The sequence below is a fragment of the Seriola aureovittata genome, chromosome 10, assembly GCF_021018895.1.
Source record: "Seriola aureovittata isolate HTS-2021-v1 ecotype China chromosome 10, ASM2101889v1, whole genome shotgun sequence".
Taxonomy (NCBI): domain Eukaryota; kingdom Metazoa; phylum Chordata; class Actinopteri; order Carangiformes; family Carangidae; genus Seriola; species Seriola aureovittata.
Window position 1 is genome coordinate 22,357,501 of NC_079373.1, and position 18,325 is coordinate 22,375,825.

The 18,325-nt window shown below is 39.8% G+C and overlaps 1 protein-coding gene across 3 annotated transcripts in view; it reads left to right on the plus strand.

Annotated features, from left to right (window-relative positions):
- The window catches only part of LOC130176849 (guanine nucleotide-binding protein G(o) subunit alpha), an 85,669-nt gene that overhangs the window by 37,986 nt on the left and 29,358 nt on the right, over positions 1 to 18,325 (plus strand). For all 3 annotated transcript variants that reach the window (XM_056388195.1, XM_056388197.1, XM_056388196.1), the window contains one exon: positions 17,048 to 17,208. In XM_056388195.1, the coding sequence (XP_056244170.1) occupies positions 17,048 to 17,208 (161 nt within the window). The remainder of the gene's footprint in view (positions 1 to 17,047; positions 17,209 to 18,325) is intronic.

Below are 18,325 nucleotides of genomic sequence, written 5' to 3' on the forward strand. Positions count from 1 at the left end.
GGGAAAGGAGGGTGAGGAGGCCAGCCCTCCATTTTGAGTTGGTTTAATGTAAATTGTTCTGTTAAAAAATATCATCTCTATTTCCTCTCCCTTCCTGTCTCTCCCCTCTTTCGCTCCTCTTCTCTCCAGTTCTTCCCCTCACTCTTCCTCCCCCATCCCTCTAATTCATCTTTTTTCAATTATTAACTTCATAAAAAGCTGCATCTGTCTGTTCATAAATAATTTACCCTTAAATGGGTGTCCCTTGTGTGCGTGTGCGTGCGCGCGCGCGTTGAAACGAAAACATCCATATATCTGTCCAGTTGTCCTACCATCTTTGTTTTATCACTTCATAAATCTATCTAACTAAAACATCCATTTATTTATAAAGAAAATGTAATATGCAATAAACAGGGATGGAACACATTTTTTTTTAATAAATGATGACGCAGACTTGGCAATGTTGTCCTGTGGGAAATTACAGACTCATTTCACAATAGTTAAAAAAAAGTTGTTTTTTGATGGAAAGGCAAAAAGTGAGAATTGCATTGTAGTTGATCGTGTTCAGCTTGATTAATTAGAATGTCTTGCTCATATCACGAGGGCTCAACAATTAATCCTTTGTACATCAAAACTGCCATTTGAAAGAGTGAAATTTTAAAATTGCAAAAGCTAGGATTTAATTTGCATAATTAACTGTGTCTTAAGCTGTAGCAGCTGAAAATTTACTCAGCATACGACAAACAGCATACGTACAGATCTCTGTATGTGAGTGCCTGCTCATTTAAGCTACCCAAAGATAGTTTTATGGAAGAAGAAATACCACTCTATTATTTTTGATGTTTGAAAAATAACATAAGGATTGGTACTTTTTTTTTTTTTACCATTCATGACACCGCCTTTTTTTCTTTTTTTTTGCACACATGTCAATTTCAGACAGGTGGCTAGGAGGTAGCTCAGTAGTTGTCAAGTGTGAAAGAGTGACACCAGGTTGTCAGTTGCTCTTTATACTTTTAAACCCATCCTATCAGGGCTGTGAAGCCATGTCCTGTTAGACTGTGAAGGTACAATACAGACCTGTCACCCTTATGATTAGGGGTTGTCAGTCAGATATCAAAACGTTGTACCAACAGTTTTTCATTGGTACTGTCAATTAACTTGCCAGAGCAGCTATTGTCAATATGTGTAATGGGACTTGTGATTGCCATGATTGTAAAGGTATATTATTTACTAATATTAAATGTACCATTAATACAGTATCTTAACAAATGTAAGCTACATCAGTTTTCTTTTGCAGTTTTGCACAGTCTACCTTGCTACCAAGTTGGATCCTCATTTCACTGCTTTGCTTATTGTACATTGTACTTTGGCATGTGAACAATAAAACTTTGAACTGCTGTTAACTGGCAGCATCACTTATACCTGTAACATAAATTGCAACAATATAATTATAAAATATTGATATCACTCAAGCCTCAAATTGTAGCTTGGCTCCACAAAACTTCTGGGAGAACATGGAAGTCTGTGATTATGATTGGTACTATGCAAACATATCTTTGCTATATTCACCAAAAATACATATGATTTGATTTGATTTACAGAAAATAATATGAATTTAAACTGCGATATCGGTCAGTATAAAAGTATAGTACTGTGTTAGTCTTCAAATGTTTAATCCCTACCTCATACAGACATCTGTTCTGTATGGTGTAGTAAATAACTTTAGAATATCATTGGTCAACCTATACACAGGATAATGCATGTGTGCATATACTGTAAACTGCAGTTGAGGATTTAAGTAGCACTCACTGTTGGATCAGTCCTAATTCTTCCTCAGGAGGCTTCTTTTCTCCCTCTCTCTCCAGCTCTTTTTGTGCTGCAATCTTAAGTGGTGCTTCTATTGATCAGCTTGGGGAGAAAAGGCTCAAGGGTGTGTGTGTGTGTCTGTGTCTGTGTGTGTGTGCATGTGTTGTTGAGCAATGACAAGGGCCCCAACGTGTCTGGATTTTTAACTGAAACCCTTCAACCATCCTCAGTTACCTCCCTCTTTCCCTCTTTCTCAGTGTGTCTCACTGTCCTTCATCATCTGTCCTCTCTTCTCTCCTCCTCCTTTCCTTAGGAGGACATTGTACATTGTCCTGGTAATAAATTGAATCCAGAAAACTGTGCTTTTCTCCACCTGAATGACGCTAGATGTCGAGTTGTTTCACTTGAGGCAACAAACATCGTCAGCATCGACTCCAGTAAAGTTTAACCACACTTTTGTAAGAGATGTGCCGTCATCCCTTGCAAACAGGTTCCAAAAGAGAGATCTCTCTTTGGGATTGGGAAAAGCAAAAATGCATCATATAGACAAATGTCTTGATCAGAAGCAGGGGCCTGCTCACATGAGCATGTGGCCCAATTTTGCGGCAAAATGAAGTAATTTCAGTGGAATTCGTAGAAAAGTCTGCCGGGCAAAGTAAATTTGTCAATCTGTATTTGACAAATAGCAAGCTGTCTTGACAGCCCAAACCTTTGAGGGAACGGAGAGGAGGAGGGTTCAAAATGGAAGAAGCTGTCGTAGCTTGTTCTAACAATCAAAAGACCAACATGCCAAGAGGGAATAAATGGTACAGTGTACAGAGAAAATAGAGAGAGGAGCTGTTGTGAGTGACTAGTGGATGTTTCCAGCTGACTAGCGTGTTGGCGGTTAGTAGTTTACCCACTAGCCCTGCAAGCTGTCACTTTGCCATCAAGCTCCTACAACCAAATATTTCACAGACATGATGAATTTCATGTTTGCACTAGTGGCTTTTTTTTTTACCTTTTCTTTTACATCAGCTCAGATAAATAATTTGTGTATCTTTTATTTACTGTTACAGTTTCAGTTTTTATGCTTGCATTGTTTTCGCTCAGCACATGTATTTTAACACGCTCACAGGGCTTGTGACAGTCACTGTGCAGCAGCTCAGGGCCTTAGTATGAATGGAAGATAAAGACTGAACTAGAGGCTGTTGTAATGAAAAAGGTGACTCAAAGGGAAGGTGCTGCAGGATAGAGAAAAAGAGAGAGTATGACTTAATGTCTGTATGGTCTCATGTGTTCTTTATTGGTTCACTGCTATAGTAAGTCCTGTATGAGTTCTGTCATGCACACAGTAATACGCCTCAGCGCTCTCTCTCTCTCTCTCTGTGAGGTTGTGTGTGGCTGAGCTGTTCTCTGTCCATAGCTTATTTTCTTCACCATTCTTCAGCCTTCCTACAGAGAGAGGGGGGAGGGGGGCTGTTGAATAGACTGGAGTAATGGGCTGAGTGGTGAGACAGAGAAATGTGAAAAAAAAGATGGAAGGTGTGTGTGTGTTAAAGCACCCAGTCAGCCAAGCAGCTAGTGCATCACTGCTGCTTTCTAGTCTTATACTGCCCACAGCATTGACACACATTGCACACACACGCACACGCACATACTAACACAGCACAGTATTATCATGCTAACATGAGTGTTGCAGTCACACAAGTGCCAACATTTTCATGACTTTGCACCTACATCAGCTGTCACACGCTCACTGGGATCCACAACCCCCGATCATATACACACACGGTGGAGAGCTCTTCTTCACGTGCATAGGCGTTTTCCGTTTTGCCTTAAACCCGTTGAAAGAAAGTATGAATAACATCCGTGTGTTACACAGGATGCCACTCAAAAACTTTCCTGGATAAAGGCCCGGTCACACAAGCATGTAAAATAACAAAATCAGTTCATCTCTCAGTGGCAGAGTAAATCTGCATGAATCTTCTGTATTCAACATCTGTATGAAATTTGACAGATACATTTTAGCCATTGATCAACAGTAACTTGACAGGACAGTGCTGATCTTTAAGGAAACAGAGAACCAGAGTCCAAAATGGAGGAAGTCACTAAGTCAGTAACATTTAGCAAACAAGACAGCTCAGAGAGCTTTATCTTCCCCTCCATGAAATCCTTATTTAATAAAAATGATGTGCAACCCTGAGAACAAAGTTAATACAGAAAAAATAAAAAGAGGCTCAGAGAGCTATTGTGACTGATTTGGATTAGCGTGTTCCTGCATTGCTAGCTGCGGTAGTTTACTAACTGTCTCTGTGAATTGTCCCTATGTCACTAAACCTCTAACATCACCTGTTTCTCAAAGAGGTATAGATGAAATTCTTTAAGGAGAACATTAAACAGATACAAGCTCATCTTTAAGTGGTTCAAAAGTTCAGTGGTCAGGACTGACTTTGCAGAAAGAGAGTAAACCGCAGGGAGGAAGTTCATTATACCCTATCCCTGATGCATTTATCATCATCATTTACTATGCATTCACTTCTCAATAATCATATTAATGTCAAACATTGGTTATACATGAACATATCAGCATCAAAAATGAACCATGGTGATATGGTATAAAAAAAAAAAAAAAGTCACAGAAAATGCACAAAAAGGCAGTTATTAAACATTTCTAGGGAAAAACTAGTACATAAGAAATGTAGTTCAGTTTGTTGTCAGGATGAGATGACACACACTAATGCATACGCAGTCTGCATAACTTTTTTCACTGACAGATGATTCACATACATACACAGGCATATCTAGGCTGGGCTCATCAAGCATTTGTGTATTTGAGTGTTTGTGTGTGTGGACTTTCATTATTTATAGTTCAATGAAGCATTGGGCCTGACTGTGGTCGTTCTGTCTGTGCTTTCTCTACTGTCTGTGTGTGTGTGTCTGTGTAGCTGTGAAAATAAGATAATCTGATTCAACAGCTCTTATCGCTAAAGGCCAGATAACTCCAAAAACACACATGCACACAGTTATATGTAGTTAAGTGTCTGTGTGCTTGTCTAAATTCTCCAATATGAGATATGGGATGAGGTTCTTTCTTCTTTTCCATCTCTCTCTCGTTTCTCTGCTTGTCTTACCATCCAGTTGTCTATAAGCCCCTTTGACAGTCTCTAGGATACCAACCAGTTACCATAGCAACCAGGCTAGCCGGCCACCTCCATGGATCATCCAGCCATGCAGTCACCTGACCACCTATCTTTCACGTGATTGGATGCTGTGTTTTGGCCATGTCTATTCACATCCCATTGGTTGAAATGGGGGGCCCCAACAAATTCTCTCCCTTTTCATTTTCATACCCTTGCCCTATTTTCTCTCTTCTCCTTTTCTCCTTCTCTTTCTGCCTCGCTCTCTGATCAAACACGGAGATTGTATTACATCAGCTTAATGCTATAGTTACTGCATGGATTCACATTTGATACTTCTGCTTTGACTGGCTGCATGTAAGGAAAACAAATGTGTTATTGAATTGGGATTCAACTAAGTGGCATTAAGTGAAAGGGCTAGAAAAGAAAGGCTAATTAAACCTTTCCAGACGAACACCACTCACATTTCCTTTTTTTTCATTTTCATAACAACCTCTCATACTTTTCCAGAGCATTGATCAGCCTGAATGTGTTGTCTCTTTTGGTACAGTCATCTGAACACAAATTCAGACAAAGTAAGCTACTTTGTGCAGCCCCCATTCACAGATGATCTTGTGACTCACTGATGTTCATGACCTGAAGGTTGAGAACAGCTGAGATATGAACCTAAGTTCGACTGCTACAGTTCTGACTTCTGCAAAACTGGTGTAATCAACTGGTTATTTTCCTTTTTTTAATCATTTTGTCTGTTAATGTCAGAAAATATTGAAAAATGCCTCATGTCGTCTGAATGAGAACTGATTTGACTCACTCAGGAGTGATATCTTTAGTTGCTGCCTCCCCATCTCAGGGGCAAGGTCATTCCTTTCCAGGAGACAATCACAACCCGGTCCATAAATATCAAAAGCAGGAATATCACAGTTATGCCTACTTTAAAAATGCTTTACTGACAAATGCAAACATTGTCCTTTTTCAAGAGCTACAGGAAGTGCACAGGAACCGAATGGCTCGCAGCATTGCCGAACTTTGGCACAACCCAGGTGACGAACAAACGTTATAATTTAAGAATCCTCACCGCTGATGGTTGGCATAGATGACAGCAGGGCACAAATACACACACAGGCAGCAATAGACACATCTATAATGTGTATAATTAGCCTGCTAAACTGCCAGACAGCCAACACCCAAACATAGGAACTACTTGTTATCCTAAATATTGCAGCTCTTCTTCACTTGTTTATCTTTGCTTTATATAACAGCTCCCATGTGCCAAAGTACAGAGATGTGCTGGGAGGGACTTGAGCTCCATTACCTCTCAGTTTTCCAGTGTTTGATCGAGCAACTTTCATTTAATGTTTCATCTGGGTTTATTTAATATTCACTGTGTTTTTGATGACTGTCAGGATAGTGTGTGTGTGTGTGTGTGTGTGTGTGTGTGTGTGTGTGTGTGTGTGTGTGTGTGTTCACCAATAGACTCAGAGGAAGAGGTATGTTTGGAAAGAGGAGGGGTGACAGCTCACTCCTGGATCTAAGTATAGATGAAGTGTGAGAAGAAAGAGACAGTGAGTGACAGAGAGGCAGATTGGGCGAGAGACTGATACTCCAAAGACACAACAAGAGAGAAACTGGGAGAGAGAGCTCAGAGCTCATAGGGTGACAGTTAAAGTGAGTGATAGAGGGACGAGAATTAGCTTGAAAGAGACAGAAAATCTGAGGTGGGAAAAACAGAGAAATATATGGAGAGAATTTCAAGTTTTATTCATCCCTGTGGGGAAATAAGGCTGTTCTGCAAAGAAGAACAAGTGGGAGAATAAAATCACATTAGAATATGAGGATAAAGCAGAATAAATAAGCAATGCACACTATCAAAAGAATAGAATGATAAACATAATTTTCCAACCCATCCTAAGGGGACTTCAAAAGATGGGAAGCAGTGGATCACCTACTGTACATGAGTAGATTGACTTACAATGACAGTCTTTTAAAATATGACATATTATGTGTTTACGAGTGAAAGTGTGTAAACAATTTATTTATCATATTGTGTGTGTGTGTGTGTGTGTGTGTGTGTGTGTGTGTGTGTGTGACGCAACCAACCACAATCTCACAAAAAAGAAAGAGCAGACTTGTGTGTTGCAGAGTCAAATGCCTTTTTTAAGAATGGCTTTCGACAAAGACAGATGGAGATCCTGACGGATGTATGTGTGTGTAGGGGGTTGCAGGGAATGAATGTTTGCAATACAGGCCTCCTCAACTACTAAACTTGTGACCCATTTTTCACTGTCAACCAATAATTACACTGGGTGTGACGTTTATGTCATGAGAATTGCAGGTAAATGATTAATTTAATATTGTTAGTTAATGTTTGATTGTGTGTACACACAGCTGACAGTGTGTTTGGTTGATGTCTGGAATGTAGGTTGTATCATGGTGAGCAAGTTGTTGTGCTAGATGTGTGCATGGGCACACATGCGCACATTAAACCCGGAATTAAATTAAGTATTGCACATCTTTTGTGTGTGTTTGTGTGTGTGTGTGTGTGTGTGTGTGTGCGCTAGTGTGAGAAAACAGAGCAGAACATCAGCTCCATAGCAACATAACTCCACAAAGCCACTAACTTTGTTCTCAGGAATCCTTTGTTATACTCGTCTGTGTGAGAACAGACCAAATGAAACTTGTGTTCAGAAATGAACCAAAAAGCCAAGAAATACATGCAAGTTCGGGGTATTATGCCGCAAGTTAAATTGAATACACACTCAAATGTTCATGATTAAATAAGCAACGGTTAATGTCGAAACTTTGGCGAAAGATAAAAAACAAAACCATCCTTATTAATTATTAAACCCCATGATTGTCAACAGAATTTGAATGAAATGTTTCTAAATCCTGATCGGAACCAAACAGTCTGATAATCATCTCAGCATTTTGGTACAACTATTGCTGGAAGCTGGATACAGTTCTCCTCTTCATAGCCGGCTGAAGAATGGATGACGAAGCAAATATTCACTAAACTGGTGGCTCAGACTCTCTTCAAAACAGCTATGAAGTGTACAGTGAAGCAGCTCTCCCAGCAGAAATGAACAGAGATCAGAGCCCGAATGTTGTGAACACAGGCTCATAAAGCTCACTGCACATCCACCATTTGCTGCTGTGGTTTACTGCGCTCTCATGCTGTTATTGACTAAGTGTATTGTAACGATCCACTCCACTGTACATGCCCCATATCCGCCACATCCTTTCTTTATGTGTGTGTGTGTGTGTGTGTGTGTGTGTGTGTGTGTGTGTGTGTGTGTGTGTGTGTGTGTGTGTGTGTGTGTGTGTGTCATATTGGGTGTGGTTGCAGGATGCCCTGTGAGGGTGGCAACGGAAGCTCCAGTGGAGCAAGGCATGGACCACACACACACACACACACACACACACACACACACACACACACACACACGTAAATATATATCTATGTGTGTGTGCCTGTGTAAGTGAGTGTTTGGGCTCCATTGGGGCAGTCTACAGGAAGGCTGAACAACAATTAAATATTTCATCACTTCCCTTATTCAGCAACTGCTACAGAGAGGGAGGGAGGGGGAGAAGACACGAAGGCAGACACAGGGAGAGAGAGTGATGGAGGCAGTGTGTGTACCTCAAGATGCTTTGGCAGTACATCTAACATTTGTATCAATAATACGAGTTGAATTGAAAATAAGAGATGATGCAGAAAATTACATGTTGACATATCTATACTATATATTAAGAAGAAAATAGCAAAGGGGGAGGAAAGGAGGGAGGAAGAGGAGATGAGGAGATGAAAGAAAGGCAAGGATGATGCTGATGGAGGAGGGTGCGGCAGAATTGTTGGGAAGGGCAGAGAGAGAGAATAAGAGACACGATTGCATTCCTGGGAAATGAGGATGGTCACCATGGCAACTGCTGCTGAGAGTCACATGATGCGGAGGAGTGAGAGAGAGAGAGAGAGGTGTGAGAGAGAGCGAAAAAAGAGACAGAGCAGGAGGAGGGTGGGGTGTGCCAGCAAACGACGGAGGAGGAGAGAAGAGAAAAGAGATGGTAATGAGGTGAAGCAATAAAAAGGAGGGATAGGTAGGAAGACTACATGAGGTGTGGAGAGAGGAGGGAAGAACGATGTGACGAGTGTGTGCAACATTCACAAGTGTTTGAGTGTGTACTTATTTATCTCTGGCGTCTTTGTAGGCCACAGCATTAACAGCGATGTCATGTGAGGCCTGTCTAGAGGAGGAATAATAAAGGTTACACTATGAGAGACAAGGGGTTTCGGGGTGGGGGGTTTGATTGACAGGAAGGATGAAGAAAATGATTTAAAGAGTAAACTCAAGTACAAAAATAGAAGCAAGAAGAAGAGAAGGGATGGGAGAGAAAATGGGGAATGAGAAAAAATTGTTTTTTCTGCGCGATATCTGATTTGCCGATGGTCACTGTGACGTCAACAAACACACTCAGTTTTCATTGTCTGTTGTTTCATTGTCGGATTTTTCTTTTTTTGTCTGTGTTTCTTCATGCATAGTTCTGTCTTGTATGTGCTGCTTGTGTCTTTTTTCCTTCATACATATCAACTTCATAATAAATGGGATTTGTACACTGTACGTAACATCTAGCCAGTGCCAACAGGCAACACATTGATTTTATGTTAAGGGCTTCACTGAAGACACTGCCATGATTTATTCATATTTTTTCCCTTCAACATATCACAAATACAACACTAGACTTGATGTTATATTTGCTCCTGTTGTCCTAATTTACATTGCTTTAATTTTCATCACATTTCATCCTTTTTACCTGAGGAGAATATCATTTTTTGGGCGATTCAATGTTCCTTTTTGTTTTGTCGTCCTGACTGTCTACTATCGTGACATCATAACATTAGGATGCAGCGATCCATTTTTTTCTGTATCGATACTGATTAAAATACCACAACTCTGAGTACCAGTCCAGTACGTATGTAAGGTAACACAAGAACAAGGATTGCTGTGGCACTAAGAACTGTCATGACTTAATAAATGTAAATGATGCAGAAATACAAAAATCACATCCAGACTGTTTAATCAGGTCAGTATATTAGCAAGTAACATCCATCCTTATCTGGCACAAGTGAAAAAACAGACATTTCAATACATGTTTGAATATTTATCAGTTGAACAAATATACAGTAGTCTAGCGTTTCAAATTTTTCAAATTAAAATGTTAATTGTGTCCTGATAGACCTCAACATACAAAACTTTGCAACATCTCGGCCTAAGATACGCGTCAAATGACTTTGAGAGCAGATACTCCGGTGCTCTATTTTATCACTAAGTTATATGTTATGCAGCAGAGTGTATTCATTCAATTTGAAGCGTGGGGTGTGTGTGACTTGGTGTCTTTGTGTAAATGGTTTGTCTGACTGAGAAAACAAATGTTTAAAACATGTCACTTTCCATAAGATGGAATGAAATTAAAGGACAGATCACTTTAATCAAAAGCTGTGAACACACTTAATGCAACCGTTTCATGTGTAATTAAACAATCAGCAGTAAAGAAGTTAATTTTGTTTATTTAGAATTAAATTAGCTTGCCATATGTTTTGCCACAACACATTACACATTTGTTACCGTGGAGGCCTAAATCACTCGAGCTTGTAATAAAATAATTTTAAGTCAGTATTTAGTGTCAGGTGATTAATATTGATAAATGGCCGTCCAACAAATAGGATAAATGCATAAGCAAGCTGGATTTCAACGTCAGCTCCCCGAGGGGCAGATACAAGATAAGATGCATCTACTTTACGTCTGCTTTTTTACATAAATGTCAGACAAGAAGGTCTGCATGATGGGAAGTACTCCCATTTAGTTGATTCACATGCAGTCAAGTCCTCATTGTCATTGTCAGTTTCCTGCAGTAACTTGATTTGTAAAACATGATGTAAAGAAGAAACCTAGTTTACTTCATGGGGATTAAAAGAAACCTATTTAGTACAGCTACATTCTGCTGGGGACTTGTGATTAGGGCTGAAGTAGACACTGAAAATGTGTCGACATCAATATTTTAAATTGATGCATCGTTTCAATGTTCAAATTTGTGGCACATTGACCGCCGCATACAGTATTTATTTTCTATTTTATCATTTATGGTCGCGCTGTTTCTCTTTCCTCTGCTTCCTGCCCAGGACAGGGCTGCATAATACACACACACACACACACACACACACACACACACACATATATGCACACAGACATACATACTGACCCTGTGCCTTCCAATATGCCTGTTTAGACACTACCCTTGGCTTTGGCTGTGGGTTTAAAGTGTGTCTGTGGCCCACTGCCCAGCACTTAAACTGTGACACACTTTGTCTGGACATGCACACACACACACACACACACACACACACACACACACACACACACAAACAGAAAACATGCTCAGTTCTCCTTGTACTGTCCCCTCATACCCCCACACCCAGATGTAGACACACATGTACTCTCTCATTCCTTATCAGGCATTGTCTAGCTGCTCACAGAGGGGACAGAGCATCAGTAGCAGAGAGGAAGCAGGAACTGAGCTTTACCCCTTGCTGAAACACATTTACATCAACTCAAATCCCTTCAAGGGGGATCGACGCCTAGCAGAGGACAGCAGATGGGGAGAGCTTCAGCTTAATGTTTGAAAGACACAGTGTTCGGGGGTGTCATGGTAGCTCAGCACGTCAAAGATCACACCGTGAACTTGGGTTTAAATGTGGCTCATACACATCGTCACTGCCACAGCTCCTTTTTCAAAGACAGTACTGACCTCAGTGTCAGAGGGCAAATGAATCACGTCCAGCCCCTCTCATGTTTATTTTGCTTGGCAGATTTTTTTCTGTTTCCACCATGAAAACACAGAGACAGTCCGAATACAATTGTCTTTTCCTGTCCTCCACACACACTCAGAAAAAGCTGCAGACCAACAGCTTTTATTGTCCGGTTCTTTTACTAAACCTATTTATAAGACATGTCATTTCCCCCTCTTGTTTCAGAATAGTCTGTTTCCAACCCCTTGATTAGAACAGAGAGAGAGATGGAGGGTGAGGGGCTGATAGAAAGTTGTTGTGGAAAATAGTCACCTTGTTCATTGTCAAGCGGGACATGAGTGGATTTATTTTTGTGGCCCACTGAAATATATATAAAAGCCTGTCTCCAGTTGCACTATATATATATATATATATATATATATATATATATTAATGGGAAAGTGTTCTCAGACTTTTATACATATATGGGCCAGTCTACTGAACTGATTCAAAGTCAGAGTTGAAAACATGGAATAAATGTGTCTTTTTCCCAAACTTAATATGTATGTTAATTGTATAATATACAAGGAACTTTTATAGTAGATGTTAGTTACAGTTAGGTCTCATATTGTATATTCAGACAGTTTGGGAATATTTTTCCTCTCCCAAAATTTGTCACTACCCAAACATCTGGTTGTTTGATCTGCACCAGAGTTTGATTGATTGACAACTTTTAAAACCAGCACAAACGTAAGTGCTATAATTGCTTACATATTGTAGAGGACAAATTCAGTTTTACAGAAAAAAAACTCTGAGGGGTATGACCACAATTTTGGTCAAAATGGATGATGAGACGGGGAAAGAGAAGAACAAGAGGAGAGAGGAAAACAAGAGGAGAATAGGTGAATGAGAAAAAGAAAGGAAAGAAAGGAGATAATGTCCTGTCTGCTGGACAAGCCTTTGTTGACACCATTAGCTTTCTTGTCTTTCTAAGAGGACGTGGGGTTAGCCTGGCACCTTTGCCTGGTGATGCAGGAGGAACATATGCGTACTCTGTCAGATCTCCAAACTCATGTGACCTGTTATTATCTCCTCCTGATTGCTTTGCACTCTGTTAATTTCTGGTGAATGTGGAAACTCAAACACATCATGCCTGCAGTTATTGTAATTTCAGCCTGAGTGCTATGCAATCTAATTATAATGTCTGGATACAATAACAGTACGGGGAATAACAACATTCATCCTGATGTTATAGTGTTTCATTGGTTTAAAAAAAAAAAAAGAAAAAAAGATTGAATTCTTTATGACATAAAACCTGATGTTGTAGGCATAGTGTTGCATTTATTTCAGTTCAGTACAGTAGCATAGATATTTAATTATGATCACTATGTTATATATTTCATTTTGCTGACTCAGCAGTCTCTAGAGCAGTGCTGCATGTATCACATTTATAGAAATGAGATGACTGTATATACTCTACTAATGTTTCATTATTTGTATGTTTGATTCCTACAAAATCTTTATAACTGTCGATTTTTTTTCTTGGAATTTAAATTGGAATCGAGCCAAATTCAGAATCAGCAGGTCAGACTTAAAAAAATAAATAAAAATGAAATTAGAATAGCCCAAGAAAATTTCGATTGGTGTATTTCTAGATTTAAATAATATGTACCTCTTTAATATGTTAAGTGCACAGTTTAAATACAGGCAAGGCTAGAATTAGTCATGATTGCCCCTTATTAAGAAGGTTTTGGACAGATGAACAGTGAACGTTTACAGTTGTCATTCTGTTACAATTGTGGGGAAAGACATTATAACGAAATATAAATGATGAAATCACCCTTTCTCTTTTCTTGTAACTCTCATTCTCTTAGTTACAAATGTCTTTTAAATGGAATTAAACTTTTACATACAGTAGATTCCTTAAAACCCACCACAAATAAACAGCTTATGTACATTGCTTTTTTAAAAGGAGTAATTTGTACAACTGTAATGTTTATTTTCATTTACTTATTCTTTGATTCATGTTTTTACTACTATAATTGCTGTTCGATATTATTCAAATTTTTTTGTATTTTTGATTACTTGTTTAATCTATATAAACTTGTGGGATGCTAATTTGCATATATCTAGCTGCTGAGAGGGGTCTATGTTTGTCGATAGTACTGATTAAGAAAAATTTAATATATTTAACATTTCTGCTATTGTGTACAGTTTGTGTACAGAGTTACTACAGAGTGTTCAGCTGTAAAAGTCTTTGATTTCCAGTTTATCAGTATATGAAGCCACCGAACGTGTAAAGTACAAAGGTCAGGGCCTTAGTGCCCTAGAAATTTTACTGTATGCAAGAATGATCATGTAGGAAGAGGCAAGTACCAGGAACAGAAATCAATAACCGCAAAGAGCAAAGGAGAGCAGGGGGGGTGGGGATCCACTGCTGGATTCAGACAAGATGCTGGTAATGGCAGAGGCATCTAAGTGAGATCTCTGCAGCAGGTTTACTCATAGCTAAGTGGCTAGAAAGATTTTCCATAAACACAGGATGACGTGTCTAAAATAAATTGAAGAATGAAATATAATCTTTCAAAAATCGTCTTGTAACACTCCTGAATACAAAAGCAGGACAGGATTTTGTAACCTTTGAGGAAACGAAGTTATTTTATTCAGTAGATGCTTGTAATGCACTGTAAACGTGCATAATCACAAATTATACTGATTAACTTCCACCAAAATTATCTCAGTGAATAAATGTTATCCTTTTCTCTGACATTCAATTTTATGAAATGAATTAAATGGTCAATACTTTGCTTCTATCAAGTAGTAAATGTATTTTAAATAGCTTGATGTGAACCAGAGCTTCCAGCTTGGCACTTGACTGACTGGACTTTTATAATCACATGACGCACACAGCTTTGATTTTTAAGACAGGGACTCCTTTTCGGTTATGTCAGTTACCAGCAGCTAAATTATCTGCGTCTTTGTCTGGAGGGAGCTCAGTGCAGACCAACAGTCTCTGCCCCTGGAGGAACCACAGTCACATCGCTGCTGCATGACACCAGCCCCCTCTTTGGCCTTCTGCAGCTAAACAAAGACAAGGAAGCTTTACCTTTGTCCAAGCCGAGTCGGCACAATTTTTAAAACAGTTGGTTAAGCATTTTCTTCAAGGTTTGCCCACACTACAGTATCAGTATATTAAAACAGGATTTGAACTCAGGCCTCTCCATAAATCGCAGTGGCTTTGTAGTGTGTTTCTGTATCTGCACTGGCTCAGGGCCCGTAATGACACATGGATTTTAAATGACGCTTTTGTTGAGGCTTTTCACCAAGAAAATGGACCAAAGTGAGCTGAAAATGGTCTCATTCTTCTCTCTTCCCTTAATCTTGTTCTTTTCTTCTGTCATCTACAGTAATCACCTTCTGTAGTTGTTGTTACCGCTAACCCTCCCCTTCTGGGTCACACATTTTCTTCTAGCTTTTCTGCTATTTCTGCTAGTTCCACATTTAGATATATCACACATGCACAGTCAAATTACATGCAGTGTTTCTCATACAGGTGAAACTCAAAAAATTAGAATATCGTGCAAAGGTTCGTTTATTCCAGCAATTAGAATTACAAGGTGAAACTAATGTATGACATAGGTTCATAACATGCAACTCAAGATATTTCAAGCCTTCATTTGATATAATTTTGATGATTATGGCTTACAACTTATGAAAACCTCAAATTGAAAATCTCCAAAAATTAGAATATCACATACAATTAATAGAAAGGGGATTTTAAACAGAGAAATATTGGCCCTCTGAAAGGTTTAATCTTGCATATGTACTTAGTACTTGGTTTGGGCCCCTTTTGCATGAATTACTGCCTCAATGCAGCGTGGCATGGATGCTATCAGCCTGTGGCACTGCTCAAGTGTTATGGAAGACCAGGATGCTTTGTTGTTCGGTCTCATGTCTCTCATCTTTCTCTTGGCAATGCCCCATAAATTCTCTATGGGGTTCAGGTCTGGCGAGTTTCCTGGCCAATCAAGCACCGTTATCTGATGGTTATTTAACCAGGTTTTGGTACTTTTGGCAGTGTGGGCAGGTGCCATATCCTGTTGGAAAATGAAGTCAGCATCTTCAGCTTGTCTGCTGAAGGAACCACGAAGTATTCTAAAATCTCCTGATAAACAGCTGCGTTGACTCTGGACTCAATAAAGCACAGTGGACCAACACCAGCAGATGACATGGCTCCCCAAACCAACACAGACTGAGGAAACTTCACACTGGACTTCATGCATCCTGGATTGTGTGCATCTCCATTCTTCCTCCAGACTCTGGGAACTTGGTTTCCAAATGAGATGCAAAATTTGCTCTCATCGGAAAAGAGGACTTTGGACCACTGAGCAACAGACTAGTTCTTTTTGTCTTTAGCCCTGGTAAGACGCTTCTGATGTTGTTTGTTGTTCAGGAGCGGCTTGATAAGAGGAATACGACATTTGAAGCCCATTTGCAGGATCCGTCTGTGTGTGGTGGCTCTTGATGTACTAACTCCAGCCTCGGTCCACTGCTTGTGAAGTTCCCCCACACTTTTGAATGGCCTTTTCCTGACAATCCTCTCCAGACTCCGGTCATCCCTGCGGCTTGCGCACCTTTTTCTTCCACACTTTTCCCTTCCAGCTAACTTTCTATTAATGTGCTTTGATACAGCACTTTGAGAACATCCAACTTCTTTTGCAATTACCTTTTGAGGCTTTCCCTCCTTGTGGAGGGTGTCAATGATGGTTTTCTGCACAACTGTTGGTCAGCAGTCTTCCCCATGATTGTGAATTCTACTGAACCAGACTGAGAGATCATTTAAAGACTCAGGAACCCTTCACAGGTGTTTTGGATTAATTAGCTGATGAGCGTGTGACACTTTGAGCCTATAGTATTGAACCTTTTCCAAATATTCTAATTTTCTGAGATTTTGAATTTGGGGTTTTCAAAAACTGTAAGCCATGATCATCAAGATTATAACAAATAAAGCCTTGACATATCTCACTTTGCATGTACTGAGTTTATATCACATGTTAGTTTCACATTTGAAGTTGAATTGCTGACTTGAATGAACTTTTGCACAATATTCTAATTTTTTGAGTTTCACCTGTACTTTAGAAAGCCTAAAGGCACACTGTTGAAAATCCATTATACACGCTGACATTCCCTCTGTGATGGTTGTGTTTGTTTACAATTATTATACTAATGTCTTATAATTCATGTGCTGATGTTTGAGTAATGTCACAGCATTTCAGCACCTTTAGAGTCATTCAAAAGATCTTGCTCCAACTCGAGCCACTAAGAATGCTAACCTGCTGCTCCTTCCCTTTTGTGTCACCTTTAGGCGGATGCTAAGATGGTGTGCGATGTCGTCAGTCGTATGGAAGACACGGAGCCTTACTCTGCCGAGCTGCTCTCCGCCATGATGCGTCTGTGGTCCGACTCTGGCATCCAGGAGTGCTTCAGCCGCGCCCGAGAGTACCAGCTCAACGATTCAGCGCAGTAGTACGTACATGTGGTCATTTATGTGTGTATGGGTGAGTCAGGGCTGGACAGTTCACTGAGAAGTTACTCAAATCGATGTGTGTTAGTCTGCAGGACAGGCAGGTGATCAGAGTCAGGTTGACAGTAAACTGTGACTATAACATTAAAACTACATTCATCTGAAAATGCTACAGCTCTTTGACAACCAAATGAAGGTCCTGAGTTTTGTGTTCTGTCTGCCTGCCATTATCATCTTATATATCATCTCATCAACTTATAACTTACATCTAATTAGCACCAACATCTTAGAAAAAGGGCACATTTACCCTGTTTGTGAGCCGGTGTGTGGGTTTGTGTTTATAGTGAACTGAACAAAATAGGGTGTGTGTTCTGAATTTAGTGGTGTTTGTATAGCACCCCCAGAGGTACCATATCACTGACTCAGCACAGTAGTGCATGTGTGCAAGTGTGTGTGTGTGTGTGTGAGTGTGTGTTCCACCTCCCCAGCTGATTCCTTATTTTCGAAGTCCAGATCAATAGATCACTCATTACCCCCCCGCCCCCCTTATCTACCCACTCACTCTAAAAACACACACACACATACACACACCACTATGTATTTATAATCTTCTAAATGTGATCATACAATACACTATTAAGACACACAGTCAATCACCATTGAACCTACCAAGCCTGATTTATGCTGAGTGCCTGTGTGTGGGTGGAGAGACACAGCAGGAGAAACACGGGGAGGGAAAATGGGGTGGGCTGGGGGGGTAATTTCCCTCAAGTGCCATGTTTGTGTGTGTGTAGCCCTAGTTTAATTGTGTACCATACATCCAGAGAAATTACACAGAGCGACATGAAGAAATATTGCAGTAGAATGATGGAGGGAGTCAATGATCTATGTTTCTGTGTGCAGTACACACATTATACACCTTTCTTACACAGCAGGCTACAGCCATGGATGTAGTGAATATAGCTTATACTATTAAATCAATGTAAGTCATATGACGACAGGGTTTTTATGGGGAAAACCACAAAGTCATTTTCGTCTGGAAATACTAGTAAAATATTTAGTTAGTGAGTCGTTGACTCATATTATTCAACTGAGGGAAAAGTCATACAAAAGTCCTGA